Here is a 12,847-nt window from a genome sequence, read left to right as displayed (position 1 = left end):
CGTCGACGTGCCAGGCCGGTGGTGGCCAAAGACCAGAGGAGGCGGGGAAAAGTCACCATGTTCGGATTTGTTCATGTTTCTCCGCTGCAGTTGGGCCCATTTGCCCAGCACGACTAATGGAGACACTTCTGGAGGCTCGAATCGATTCTCGGTTCGGGGCATGGTTTTGATGGTGCAGTATACTGTACTTCTGTATTTGTCAAACCCACTCATCTATGCTGCAGAGCGTCGACCAATCCTATGGTTTGCGTTCCATCCAGTGCTGCGAAGCGTTCGAAACTCTGACCATAGAGCAACCGCAAACCCACCACATCCAGAAGCACACCGTATCCAAGCCGTCGAGTTTGCAGGGGTGTACCAGCCTGTCTGCTAGCAGGTGGTTGCCGGAACTAGATCCACTTGTCCTCCTGAAAAGGAGCCCCAGGAAGGTAGGCACACTGCTGCTGGTCTGGAGTGTGCGTGCGTGCATACACGGTGGCATGCAAGCTGCGGCTGCAGTCACTGTCCCCTCCGTCTGCTAACACAGCCGATGGTCGAGGTCAAGCGGTGAGAGGGGCCTGGATGCGAGCCGTTTGGTCGAGCTTCTGACCACCCAACCACGGGTTGATATCAAGCACTACAACATGGCAAGCAGTGACAATAGAGATGCGGGCGACGTCAGGGGTCTCGGAAGTTGAGCGACCAGGCCGCGATTGCTCGAGATTCCTTTGCAACCTCCTCGACGGGTGGTGACGCCGGATACGGGCTTGAGCCGGGGCCGAAAAGAAGAAGGAGGTCGCACCCATCACGAGGGAGACGCGGCGGATCGGAGGCTGCATCTCGCCTAGGTGAACCTGATAGAGCGGGCTGGAGTGGCTGACAAGCGGGCGGACGGTGGCATTGCGTTAGTAGTCGTTGGGCATCTCGGCCGAAGACAGACAGCACCAGTCTCTTTGGTCAGCCGGTGGTGGTGTGGTAGCACAAAAAGTCGACATTCGAGAGCGAGCATGAGACGGCTTTGTGGTGGGCGTATTGGTTGTTCGAGTCCGAAGCTTGTCTGAATGTGTTTCGTCCTTGCGCCGTCGCTCGGGCGTCCTTGAACAAGCGTTTCGATCGTTCGGGAGGAGTGGAGCTAATGGAGCAGGATGACATTCCGCAAGTGCCGGATACAAAGATCAAGGGCGGTCGACCTGACAGCCAGCGATAAAGGGTGTTAGTCGAGACGATAGTCGAGGCGAGGCGACAGTCCGCCAGCAACTTGGGAACTGGGCTTCAAGCCATTATTTGACGGTGATCTTCACGGGCGGGGTCAAAGTGGCCTTGGGGCCATCAGTTGCGGACGGAGATGCTAGGGCGCGGGGGAATACATCAGAAGAAACCGACGACATTGATAATTTAGAACAGAGGACGGAGGAAGGAGAGATGGCCCAAGGCAAGCAGGAGTCGGGCAGGGATCATCAACGATTGGTTCTGTTGCCCGTTGCCGCTCAGCCATCCCATTCAATTTAGTCCGTCGCATACTCGAACGCCAGTTCTAGGTCAGGTTGAAAGGGAAAGAAAGGGTTTGCTTCCTGCTTGTAAATGTAGGTGCGTAAGCTGCACGGCGGGAACCACCTTGCACAGCCCGCGCAATTAATTAATTAACCAGCTCTGCGGCCATGACGGGTCGAGAGGCAGGAATCCCTTGCAGTTACAGAGGCCACGGACGCGGAGTCGGAGTCACCTCCCATTTGGAGACCATTCCAGCGTGAAAAGAAAAGATAACAGCAGATAATACATTAAAAAAAATAAGGAGAATAAAAGGCAATAAAAAAGCAATGAGCGAATGGCCTGTAGCCAGCTTACCGGCAGGTCCTGACCTTGGAGCTCTGTGTGCATTCGCACTTGACTCTATTCAGAACTTACAAGCAACAAGGGTCGGTTTACATAGTGGGCGTTGCAATCTTCGATTCGATGTCGCCCTGTTGATTCCTCGCTCGGCCACTTCTGCAACCTGCCGATTCAATTTGGTTAGGTGGCCCCTCCGTGAGCAACATGCTTTGTTTCTCCATATCCCTCACCATCGTCACGTCTCCCTCATCTCTTATCCCTCGTTCCTTTATCCTAACATCCGGCATTCACCCTACCCGCCCCGCTCCGCTCTGCCTGTGATAAAACGGAAGCACAGTTGTTGATGATACTGTCTGCAATACAGTATACTCCTCATCGTACAGATACAAGACATCACGTCCTGTGTATTCTGCGTACAATGTACCCACACGAGCCATTTGGGATCGAATGAATGTCCTGCTATCACCACCCTGGCGCATCATCCATCGAACCCCTCCATCTCCATGATGTTAGCACCACCATTGGACTCTGGGCTGTGTATGTGTGTGTGCTTTATGCTTATCGTCTGATTTGATTTTTCCGCTATAATTTTCTTCTCCTTTCCTTTCTTTGTCTCTTCTTCCACAGGGGCTGCCTGTCGCCCTCGACATTCGAGCTTCTCCTCGCTTTCCATGCATGTTAGATATGTGAGGGAGGGGAGTTGCGTAGTATGTGGTTTCGTTCCTTCTTTCCCCCTGGACGTGGTCCCCATTTTGGGGGCCTAACTCATCTCCATCCCCCGTTTGCGCCCCCCCCCCCATCTCAAACCCCCATCCCCATGTTCCGTGCTTTCGCTACGTGTAACACCACCACTCCGAGCAACATCTTATGCATGAGTAGCCCCGGCACTAACCAGGGCGCTCAACAGGACCCTTGGCAAATGCATACCTGTTTCCAGCCATCAACCGAGTCCAGACCCCCTTTGGCACTCAGCCCAGAAGCTGCAAGCTCCCGTTCCGTTCACATCTGACTTACACCATGGTAGACAATGAACAAGTACCTCTGCCCTCAGGTCCACCTTGTCACCCATTGTAATAGATAGGTACACAGATACCTCGCCGATATAGTAGGTAGGTACTCCGTAAGCCTAGCCGCAATAAACCAAGTACCTCTGTACATGGTCGATAGCTCGCAATCATTCCGTGAGTCCATGGCCATCACCACCACCACCACCACCATCATCGTCGTCGAAAACAACAGAGACGGCAACAACCACACATTCGACATTACTGGCGGCCACCAGCAACGGCCCCCCAGCCCCTGCTCCACTCCTCACGCAAACCAGCCGAGACGGATCCCCACATTCACCCTCGAGTGTGGATGCCAGACTCTCATTTGTTTCTTCCACTTGCTTGAACCCTTTGGCCAGCATTTACTTATTTCCCTTTACCTGCCTTTCGTGAGAACGAACCTGTTCAAGCTGCCGCTGCCGCTGCCGCTGTTGCCAAGGTATACTATATGCTGGCACACTGACAACGGGTCAGCCAGCCACTCACTGTCTTCGCTGGCTGCTGAAAGGAGACGGCGCCAGACAGACACCGCTCATTGACTACTACACTACTGCCCGCTACAACAGCAGTACGGGCACGATACTCTCTGCATGCTCGTTTCTGTAGCTGCTCCCATCACAGGCTTCACGCCTGCTAGCAAACGGAAGAGGACCCAAACAGTTCCGTCACTGACATATCGCAAATGTAAGTTGCCCATTTACGTGCACGCATTCCAATACCCACACACATTGCCTGCCGTCGCCATGAATACCACCTCACCTCACCCAACCTTCCTTCCCTCCTTGCCTTGCCTTACACGAACCAACTCGCCCACCTCCATATCCACCTACATGCCCACCTTTACTAAGGTAGGTAAGGTACACAAGGTACCTACTTACTTGTACATGACAGCTGCTTGTGGCAGCAGGACTGGGTCGTCGCACTTACTCCTTCGGGCCATCCGTGCCTGCCTCGACCTCGACGTGTGGCCGATGTGCAGCAGCAGCAGCAGTAGTGAGTGTACTTTGTACCTGCTTTCAGGCTCTTTCCTGTCATCATCCCTCCCACCCTCCACCACCATCACACCCCTTCTTCCTTCAATCACCATCGTCACCGTCCCAACCTTTCCCCCCCCAGTCGTCTCTTTATTACGCTTTGTCTTTTCCTACATACCTCGAGACCTGCCAGGGGTTTATTTTATTCTTCTTCCCTCTCCTTTTCCTTGATCCCGTCTTCTCACCACACCTCTCGCCTACGAGAGGTTCTGTCGTCACTCGTTCCAGAGGCAGAGGAGACGAAATCCCCAAGAGGAAAATCCGGTACTAACCCCCGGCTGTCGGCAAAAAACAGCACCTAGTTTAGCTAGCTGCTGCCGTCTACCGCGTCGTCTCCAGATACTGCCTGCGTACATCGCCCATCGAAATACTTAGCGGATACCTCTTCCGTGTCACGCCCCCCCAGATTCCAACCCGAGGCCTCTCGCTACTCTTTCCCGGTCACAAGCTTTCTGTTCCTTGGTTACCCTCCGTCCAAAGTCTCGCTCGGCTTCTTGCGGCGAACCCAGGTCCAGTTGAGCCCACCTGGCCAAGGCATTCAGCACCAGCATTCAGCTTCCGCCGGCTCAACTCCCCTCGGCTCCCAAGGGGCCGCGTCGTTCTTGCCTCTCCGATCCGGGCACAGCCTCTGCTTTGCATTCAAGCCCACCTCGCCAGAAAAATACCGACCCACCTGTCCTCAGCCGCCGAGTATCTGACAAGTCTTGACTCGACTACCAGGGACTTCAGAGCGGCTTTTCGCCACTGAGCAAGTCAGCCGACCCCACCACCACTACTCCAACTGAACAGGGCCTCTCTGTACCGCCCTGTGGTCCTGTGGGTTCGACCTGCACCCCCTGCACCACGAGCCTTTGGGAACGCACGCTTTGCACGACACCCCCCTGTCGCAGCGCCCTCGACCCTACCTCCCCCCGGTACCACCTGCATCCAGAGCCAGACCCAGAACCTTTTAGACGGGCGGGTAATCGCCTACCAGGCCTCTCGCGTCTTCAGTCGTCTGTGCCTTGCTCCAGCATCTTGGTCCCGAAACGAGATCTCGTGCCTCTCTGCATCGCTCCTGTGGACTCCCACTCCCCTTGCAACGTATAGAGGTGCCGGGCCTCCAACTTGCCACGGGAAGCCGCGTCGACCTGCGTATACAACGCGCAAGTGGCATCTCTGGCAATGGTGTGAAGTTAACATCCTACTTCCCCCGGATCACGAATTGTATGTATTCTGGTCTTGCCCTCCCTTTCTCTTCTTCCCTTCTCTCTTTCCCTCTCCTACGCAGGGGGGCTGCTTCCCTTCCTCCAACTCTCGTCGTTGTCTCTGACATCTGATTTCTTTCCTCCGTCACAGTCCACACACCATGGCCGGTGTTGAGAAGCCGCCGCTGCCGATGCGGCTCGACAACAGCACGAGTCCGAAACCCAATGCGACTTGCGTCGAAACCGACGCCTTCTCCTGCTTTTTGCTCGACGAGACATTATGTTACTACCCCTTGATATTGCTGGTGGTATTCGTTGCCTCGGCCGCAACCTACAGCATCCTGACGGCACCGAAGGAAGAAGACGACGATGCCGGCGCAGACGCTCTGGGCCCCGGCGGCAAACGGCTGCCCGTGTCGAAGAAGAAGAAGCGCCGTGGCGACAATGAAACCGAACGCCTACGATACGGACCTGTTCTATCTCCAACCTCGAGGACTTGGTTCACGTGGCTTTCCGCCGCCGTCTTCCTTACGTTTGTCTCCAATGGCATTGCTCACTTCAGCTATGTCATGCAGGAGCTGGAAGGCATCGAACATGTCGTCAAGGATTCGCAGTCTATGATCGTACGCCATGTTCAGCTCTCTCCTGCCACCCGGAAGTTTTGCTAACAGGAAACAGGTTTACCTGATTGCGTCGCCAAACCTGTACCTCTACCTTCTCACCACGCTCATTGAATGGCACGAGGCTCCGACCATCGCGCACTTCATCACATGGTGCCTCGCTCTTATTGGCGAGCTGATCATCTGCATCTGCACCATTCACCAAGTCACAAACCCCAACCGAAAGGCAACACAGGTCCAGCAACCACAGGTCTCCAAGTGGGCCCTGGCGGACATCATTCTCGGCGCCATTCGTATCGTTCTAATGATTGGCCTCGTTGGCATTTACGTCGCAGCTTGGCTCCGCAAACCCCAAGAAAAGGAAGACAAGTTTGAGGGGCAGAACTCATCGCAACGTGCCGAGGAGACGACGCCTCTTCTCAATGGCGTCAACGGCCATCGAATGTCTTACAGCAGTCAAACTGGCCGATCGCTTCGAACCTCGCGGAATGGGAGCACTGCCGGCAACACTAATGGCGCAGCTGAGGGTGCTCTTGGCTCTAAGGACTACAAGGAGCCCGGCTTCTATCGACCCGACAAAGCACCTCATAAGAGCTGGTGGGAGTATGTGAGGAGTTACCAGGTCTTCTTCGAGTACCAGTGGCCCAAGGGCTCGCCGCATCTGCAGTTTCTCTTCGCCATCTGCGTGCTTCTCTTGGCAGGACAGCGTCTTGTCAACGTCCTTGTCCCAGTGGTTGTTGGTTGGCTTACTAGGCAACTGACAGACCAGCAAGCGCCATGGGCTGTCCTAGGTTTACTCATATTTCTCCGACTGATGCAAGGAACAGGCATGCTTCTGGATGCGATTCGTGCTATCCTATGGGTGCCAATCTCGCAGAACTCCTACAGGGCCTTGACATCGGCAGCCTTTGAACACGTCCACTCCCTCAGCCTTGATTTCCACCTTGGAAAGCGGACTGGAGAGGTTTTGTCAGCCTTGAACAAAGGCGCATCAATCAACTCCTTCCTTGAGCAGGCGACGTTCTCAGTCCTTCCCATGATTGCCGACCTGTTCTTGGCTGTTGGCTTCTTTTGCTACTTCTTTGACGCAACCTACGGAGCCATTGTTAGCTGTTTGACATTCTGGTATCTGTTCCTGACCATCCGCATGGCGCAAACCAGGGCAGACCAGCGAAGAATCATGAGCAATGCCGACAGAGAGGAAGAAGCCGTGAAGAACGACTCGATCACAAGCTACGAAACGGTCAAATACTTCAATGCGGAGGAATGGGAGTTCCAACGTTACCGGAACGCCATCCAAGCCTATCAGGACGCTGAAAAGCAAGTCACTTGGGGCGTGAACCGAATGAATGTTATCCAGGCCTGCGTCTTCATGCTTGGTTTTAGCGTTGTTATGGTTTTTGGCGCCTACCAGGTGACAAAGGGGGGCATGGATGTTGGCAGATTCCTGACCCTCATGACGTTTCTCAACCAGCTGCAGACACCCCTGAACATCTTTGGGTCATTTTACCGGACCATACAACAGGCAATGATCTCTGGCGAACGTCTTTTGGAGCTGTTCAAGGTCAAGCCGACGGTTGTTGACGCGCCGGGGGCCCAGCCCTTGTTGGAATGCAATGGCAACATCCGGTGGAACAAAGTTGCATTCAACTACGACCCGAAGAATAAGGCTCTCAGGGACCTCGACTTTGAATGCAAGCCTGGCACCACCACCGCGTTTGTGGGCGAATCCGGCGGTGGCAAATCGACCGTCTTCCGCCTGATGTTTCGGTACTACAACACCTCTTCCGGCAGCATCGAAATCGACGGCCATGACGTCAAGGACCTTACTATTGATTCCGTCAGACGTTTCATTGGCGTTGTTCCCCAGGACACGACCATGTTCAACGACACTCTGATGTACAACCTCAGATACGCCAACCAGGCCGCCACCGATGAGGAAGTCTTTGAAGCCTGCCGAGCCGCCAGCATCCACGATCGCATCATGTCATTTCCTGAGCAATACAACACCAAGGTTGGCGAGCGTGGTCTCAAGCTCAGTGGTGGCGAGAGACAACGAGTTGCGATTGCGCGGACGATCCTTAAGAATCCTAAAATCATCATGCTTGATGAGGCCACATCAGCCCTCGATGCACACACGGAGCAGCAGATCCAGGACAGACTTGGACATCTTGGCCAGGGCCGGACTTTGCTCATAATTGCGTACGTATTATTGCCGCCCTATACTGTTGACCTTGCAAGCCTCAATACTAACACGAGACACAGACACCGGTTGTCTACCATCACGCATGCTGACCAAATCATCGTGCTCAGCAACGGTACCATTGCCGAGAAGGGTACACATGATCAGCTGGTAGCTGCTAATGGACAGTATGCTTCGATGTGGGAGAGACAAGTGCAGGCAGAACGCGCCGCTGAAAAGGCCCGCGCTGCAAGTAGGAAGGCACAGAAACTCCTTAGAAAGGCGAATATTGTCTCCAAAAAGCAGACAGACGGGCACTCAGATGGCTACAATAGCCTTGATTCATCCACGATTCTACCCGGGAGCTCAGGAAACAACTCCAAGGCCAATACCACTGGAGAGGACTCATCCAGCTCTTCCAATAGCTCCGATGCAGAGTCCGACCACAGTCATCACAACGACTCAGATCATTCCGGCCATTCTCATCGTTCTGGTCATAATGGTCGACACTAACTGGACAACTGCCTATCACGCGCAAATAATACATTTACTCACTACACCCTAATATGCGGCTCTTCATAGCAAAGCCGCACATTTTCCCTTCATGAATACCACAAGGCATGCGCCTTTCACGACAGGTACAACGGATTCACGGCTTAAGATTGCATCAAACCGGCGACTCGGAGTTTGGAGTTCACACACACACATACGCTTTTCTTCACGCTTTGTCTCTTTGGGACCGCAAAACCATAAAAAGACTCTCGGGAGTATAACAAAAAACGGAACCCCAGAGAACAGGTCTCTTGGGTCTGGCTCGGTTGGTTTGGCCAGTAAGGGGCACTCTTTTTCTTGACTATCGCCGCCACATACACACACGCACCCACGCACAATGCTTTTCCCCATGACTGCCAGTTATTTGGCCTTCACTTTGAAACCTGCGTATGCGACAGCCAGACGCGACTGGTCTCTTTCTTAACAGAAGAAGGGATTTTTTTCAATCATCATTATCATCATCATCAGCAGGCAAGAGGATTCAGGGTTCTCCTTTAAATCATGGGCTCTATTAGCAGCAAAATTGCTTTCGACTACACATCCACACCTGCTACCATGGGCGGCGTGTTCGGCATTGCATCTCAGATATCAGATTTCCCACGTCTGATAAGGCTCGAAATTTTTCGTTTGGGCCCAATTGGCCTGGAGGATTCTAAGGTTGGATTTCCGAAGATCATTCGGGAGGAGGAATGGCTGGGGAGTGGCGGAGTTATATTTTCGACGGATATTGGCTCGGCAAACCCTTGCAATACACGTAATGGGTGCAGACGGATCATGTGTCCGCAGAGGAACCATTAGAAAGTCTCCATTGCTTTGCTTTTTTTCTTTTTTATCTGGATTCCGGACGGGGAGGCGGTTAGGCAAGTGGTGCCACGGTGGCTGGCTCGACAAAGCCACCTCCTCTCTTCCTTGGTTGTGATATGGGGGCGGCGGCTACAAAATGATGGCTTCGCGGCAACTGAAGATTCAAGGTTCATAGACGGTAGTGATCTCGCGCGCAATGTCTTGCGACGCCAGAGATCCAATTTGCTCAATGCTAGAGACACACTACAAAGCAGCGGGTTTGATTCGTGGTGTACCTGTGACAAGACCCATTTCCGTACGCCGAACCAGCGTGGATGGTGCCAGCACTCGTTGGACGGCGGTAGAGCCAACAAGCAAAACTCGTGGTGCGTGTGTATGGCGGGCAGATAGATGGCGCTAACCAGGCCTTCTCTTCATTACCGAGTATCATCTACCTGGTTGTGCATTCTCGTATGGCGCAACATTAAAGCTGCCAACTGAAGTCCTGACTGTCCATTCCGGACATGCGGGGGCTTCGGCGGGAGCGACCCCGTATCGAGAGGGAGTGGGAATCAAAGCCGCCCCCCCCTGACTCTTCTTCCACCGATCTTGATCTACCTCTACTTCCACCACCCACACCCAACCCACTCAGATGTCAGAGTTGCTGCCGGGAGCTAAGCCGGTCACCGTGCCTATCTGACGTTATCACTCTGCAACCCTCTTTTTCCACATAACCAAAACGCTCCCAGAATGTAATACAAGGTGGACTACGTGTGATCTGGACTCGGGTCTCGCAAGCGTGAGATTTACACGAGCTGAACGGGCGTGGAGCCTTGTACGAGCCGGAGACGGTAGGTTTCCAACTCGTGTAGTGCAAGGGGGGGACACGCCGTCATCGTTCACGAACACACGCACCTATCTCACTTCAGCCACCTTCACACCCCACTCACACCTCTACCGCAACCCCTCCACCTCGGGGCCCTAGTCTCAGCTGCCAGCGTGCCGCTCAACCAAGCAGATGATGCGAATTGTTTTTTTTTTTTCGCAGACCCGCCTGTAGCCGGGCAAGAATGCCATACGCTTCACCAACATCGACCTTGCCTCCTCTTACAACTCGGTGTGGACCATTGAGTGTTCTTTGACCTCCTCCAACTTGCTGATGTCCATGACTCATGACCGCCATATTTTGGTGTATATGAATAAGTCAGTGGCTCGACCCCAGCTAACGTGTTGTGATGCGAATGTTTTGCTTATTTCGGCAGTGACCAAGCCACTATGCGTTTTCGTGATCAGAAAACATTCGAATCCCCATCGTAGCATGTGGATGTCTGTTGACATGCCTCAGCCCTATCTTTCTAGATAGCCGTAGGTTATAATAACGCTGGTGTACAAGCGAATGTCTTTGTGAGCTCGAGAAACGTCAATACTATGATTCTTCTCGATTCGCCTGGTCGAGTATCGCTGTCATAGGCCTTCTATCTCGTATGGCCATTGACAGGCCTTGCTCCAAGCGCACTGTCACTCACTCCAGTAGCGTAGCCATTGCTCTTCTCATCCGCCAAGGCTTTCTTCTTCTTCTCGGCTTCATCGTCGGCATCGGTGACTTCGGCATCACTGCGATCGTCTTCCGCGATGTCGTAGCGAAGGAAGCGGTAGGCGATGCGGAAGATGTGGAACAGCCAAAAAAGATTTAGTGCTTGGAGGGACGCAAGAAGGCCGAGAGTGATGTACTGCGAGAGCGTGCACTTGTACTGCTGAGTGGCCCAGTTCAATACGAATGGGCCGACAGTAGTGTACTCCGTAAAAAGGGAGAGGATAATTTTTAGGTTGATGAAATGACGTAGGTAAATCCAGACGCACATGAAAAGGAAGAAGTAAGGCCCCACGATCGGGGAATCGATGTAGTTGAGTACTTTGGACGTCTATCAAAACGTGTCAGTGACCTCTCTCCATTCCGTGACTGATATGTCTCTTCAACGGGTTGGTGTTGTTGAAAAGGGGGGCTGTACTTACTGCGAGGAAGAAATCGCTAATGTCGTGTGTGGAGTAAACCGCCAATCCCATGTACGTAAAGTGGAAGCGGTAGCTAAGGCCGATCAAGGCAAGACTGACGATGTGATGACCAACCAGCTCCTTGAAATCCTTGCGAGGCTTCTCCATACCCAGCAGCAGGACGATTGCTTGTTGAGCCCAGTACGCAGCCTGGAAGAGGTAATAGAACTTGAAGCCGGCATGATGTGTCAGGTGCGGGAAGTGCTCGTACATGCCGCGCGTGTTGTAGTACCAGACTGGTGTCTTGCTCATGACGTATAAGCCGGCGGGACCAAGACAGCCAAAGTAGATGGCGGTGTACATCTGCTCCATGAAGCGAGCCTGCTTACCCCGGGATCGAATACCGGCGGTGCGGGCTAGAGGTCGCAGGAGCTCCTGCATGATGAATTCGCGAGTGAAGGTCAGGACGACAGTGTAAAAGGAAACGAAAGCAACGTCCCAGAGACCCTTGCCATACTGAGCCGGGGCACCAGGGCTGGCAGGATCGGGCGGCAAGCGGTAAGAAAGGAATATGAAGCGATGGATTGGATTCGAGCTGTTGGGGTTGACGGCATAGAGGCCGGCGGTAATGGCGATGATAAGGGCAGGCAGGAGGTACGTGCGTTTAGTCATGGCCTGACGAACGCGAGCAAAGCCGCCGCGGGCACGCCGGCGTTTTGAGGGACGTTTGGTAGGTGTGGTCTGGAAGTGATGGACAGTTTGTCAGCCAATGCTATACGCGCAGTTGTAGAGAGCCCAGCTGAAAGCTTAGTCTCTGTAGAACAAGGCCGGGTAGGTGTATGGAGAGGAGAGACGGGAGGGGGTTATTACGGGTGCAACGGGGCCGTCGATGGCGCCGTAGGTTGCGAGGGCGGGACCCGTGTCGCCGGCACGAATGTCTTGGCCAAGTGCGCTTGACTTTCGTCGTCTTGTCGCCGTGGTTGTTCTAGACGGGTTTGGGGAGTAGTCGACAACGGCGTGCAATTGGTCGAGGGAGGTGTTGAGAAGAGGAAATGGTTCGGAGTCGGCCATGGTATCAGAAGCTTGCCGCTGCAGGCGTTCTGGGTCGTTTAAAGGAGATGGGCTTCGGAGGAAGGGTGTCGGGATGATGGGCGCAATGAGGTAAGAGGACGACAAACGGGCGAGTTACTGGGTAGAGCAAGAGATGGAGAGGCGGCGACTTTGGCTTTGGAAGCTTTCGGCGGGTGCGGAGATGGGAAGCCGGACAAGGAAGTCGTGGGCTGAAAAGGATGGATCGGTTTATTAGACGTCGAGAAGGTCAGGGGGCCGTTGTCGATCGTGGAAGTTTGGGCAGGAAAAAAGACAGGGCGGGCTGGTGGAGCAAGAGGAGCTGCTGGCAAAGTGGAAGAGCAAGGGCACCGCTGGGATCAAACTTGAGGACGGAGGTCAAGGTTGTTCCCTGAGTCTAGTCTTCTGTGTTTCGCCGCGGGCATTCGTCTGACCGAGAGAGCGGTCGTCTGGTTTTCATTTGCAACCGCAATGCGGTCAAAGAGCAGCAGCAGCAGCAGCAGCAGCAGCAGAGGAGGGAAGTCCGCAGGGGAGATGAGTCCAAACACACAAAGGATCAGACACGTAGGGG

General features: G+C 53.9%; 2 protein-coding genes across 2 annotated transcripts; one reads left to right on the top strand and one right to left on the bottom strand.

Moving 5' to 3' along the window:
* Positions 1-5,240: 5,240 nt before the first annotated feature.
* Positions 5,241-8,394, top strand: GLRG_00078 (ABC transporter; the record flags this gene model as incomplete). The annotated part of the gene is made up of 3 exons (XM_008090763.1): positions 5,241-5,702; positions 5,758-7,901; positions 7,965-8,394. 3 exons carry the CDS (start codon positions 5,241-5,243, stop codon positions 8,392-8,394), a joined length of 3,036 nt encoding a protein of 1,011 aa, XP_008088954.1.
* Positions 8,395-10,691: 2,297 nt separating this feature from the next.
* On the bottom strand, positions 10,692-12,279 carry GLRG_00077 (TLC domain-containing protein; the record flags this gene model as incomplete). The annotated part of the gene is made up of 3 exons (XM_008090762.1): positions 10,692-11,138; positions 11,230-11,949; positions 12,079-12,279. The coding sequence occupies 3 exons, from the start codon at positions 12,277-12,279 to the stop codon at positions 10,692-10,694; spliced, it is 1,368 nt and encodes a 455-aa protein (XP_008088953.1).
* Positions 12,280-12,847: the final 568 nt, after the last annotated feature.

The sequence above is a fragment of the Colletotrichum graminicola genome, assembly GCF_000149035.1.
Source record: "Colletotrichum graminicola M1.001 genomic scaffold supercont1.1, whole genome shotgun sequence".
In the NCBI taxonomy this organism is placed as follows: domain Eukaryota; kingdom Fungi; phylum Ascomycota; class Sordariomycetes; order Glomerellales; family Glomerellaceae; genus Colletotrichum; species Colletotrichum graminicola.
Note: the sequence above shows the minus strand (reverse complement) of the source record. Positions and strands in the feature narration are given on the sequence as shown.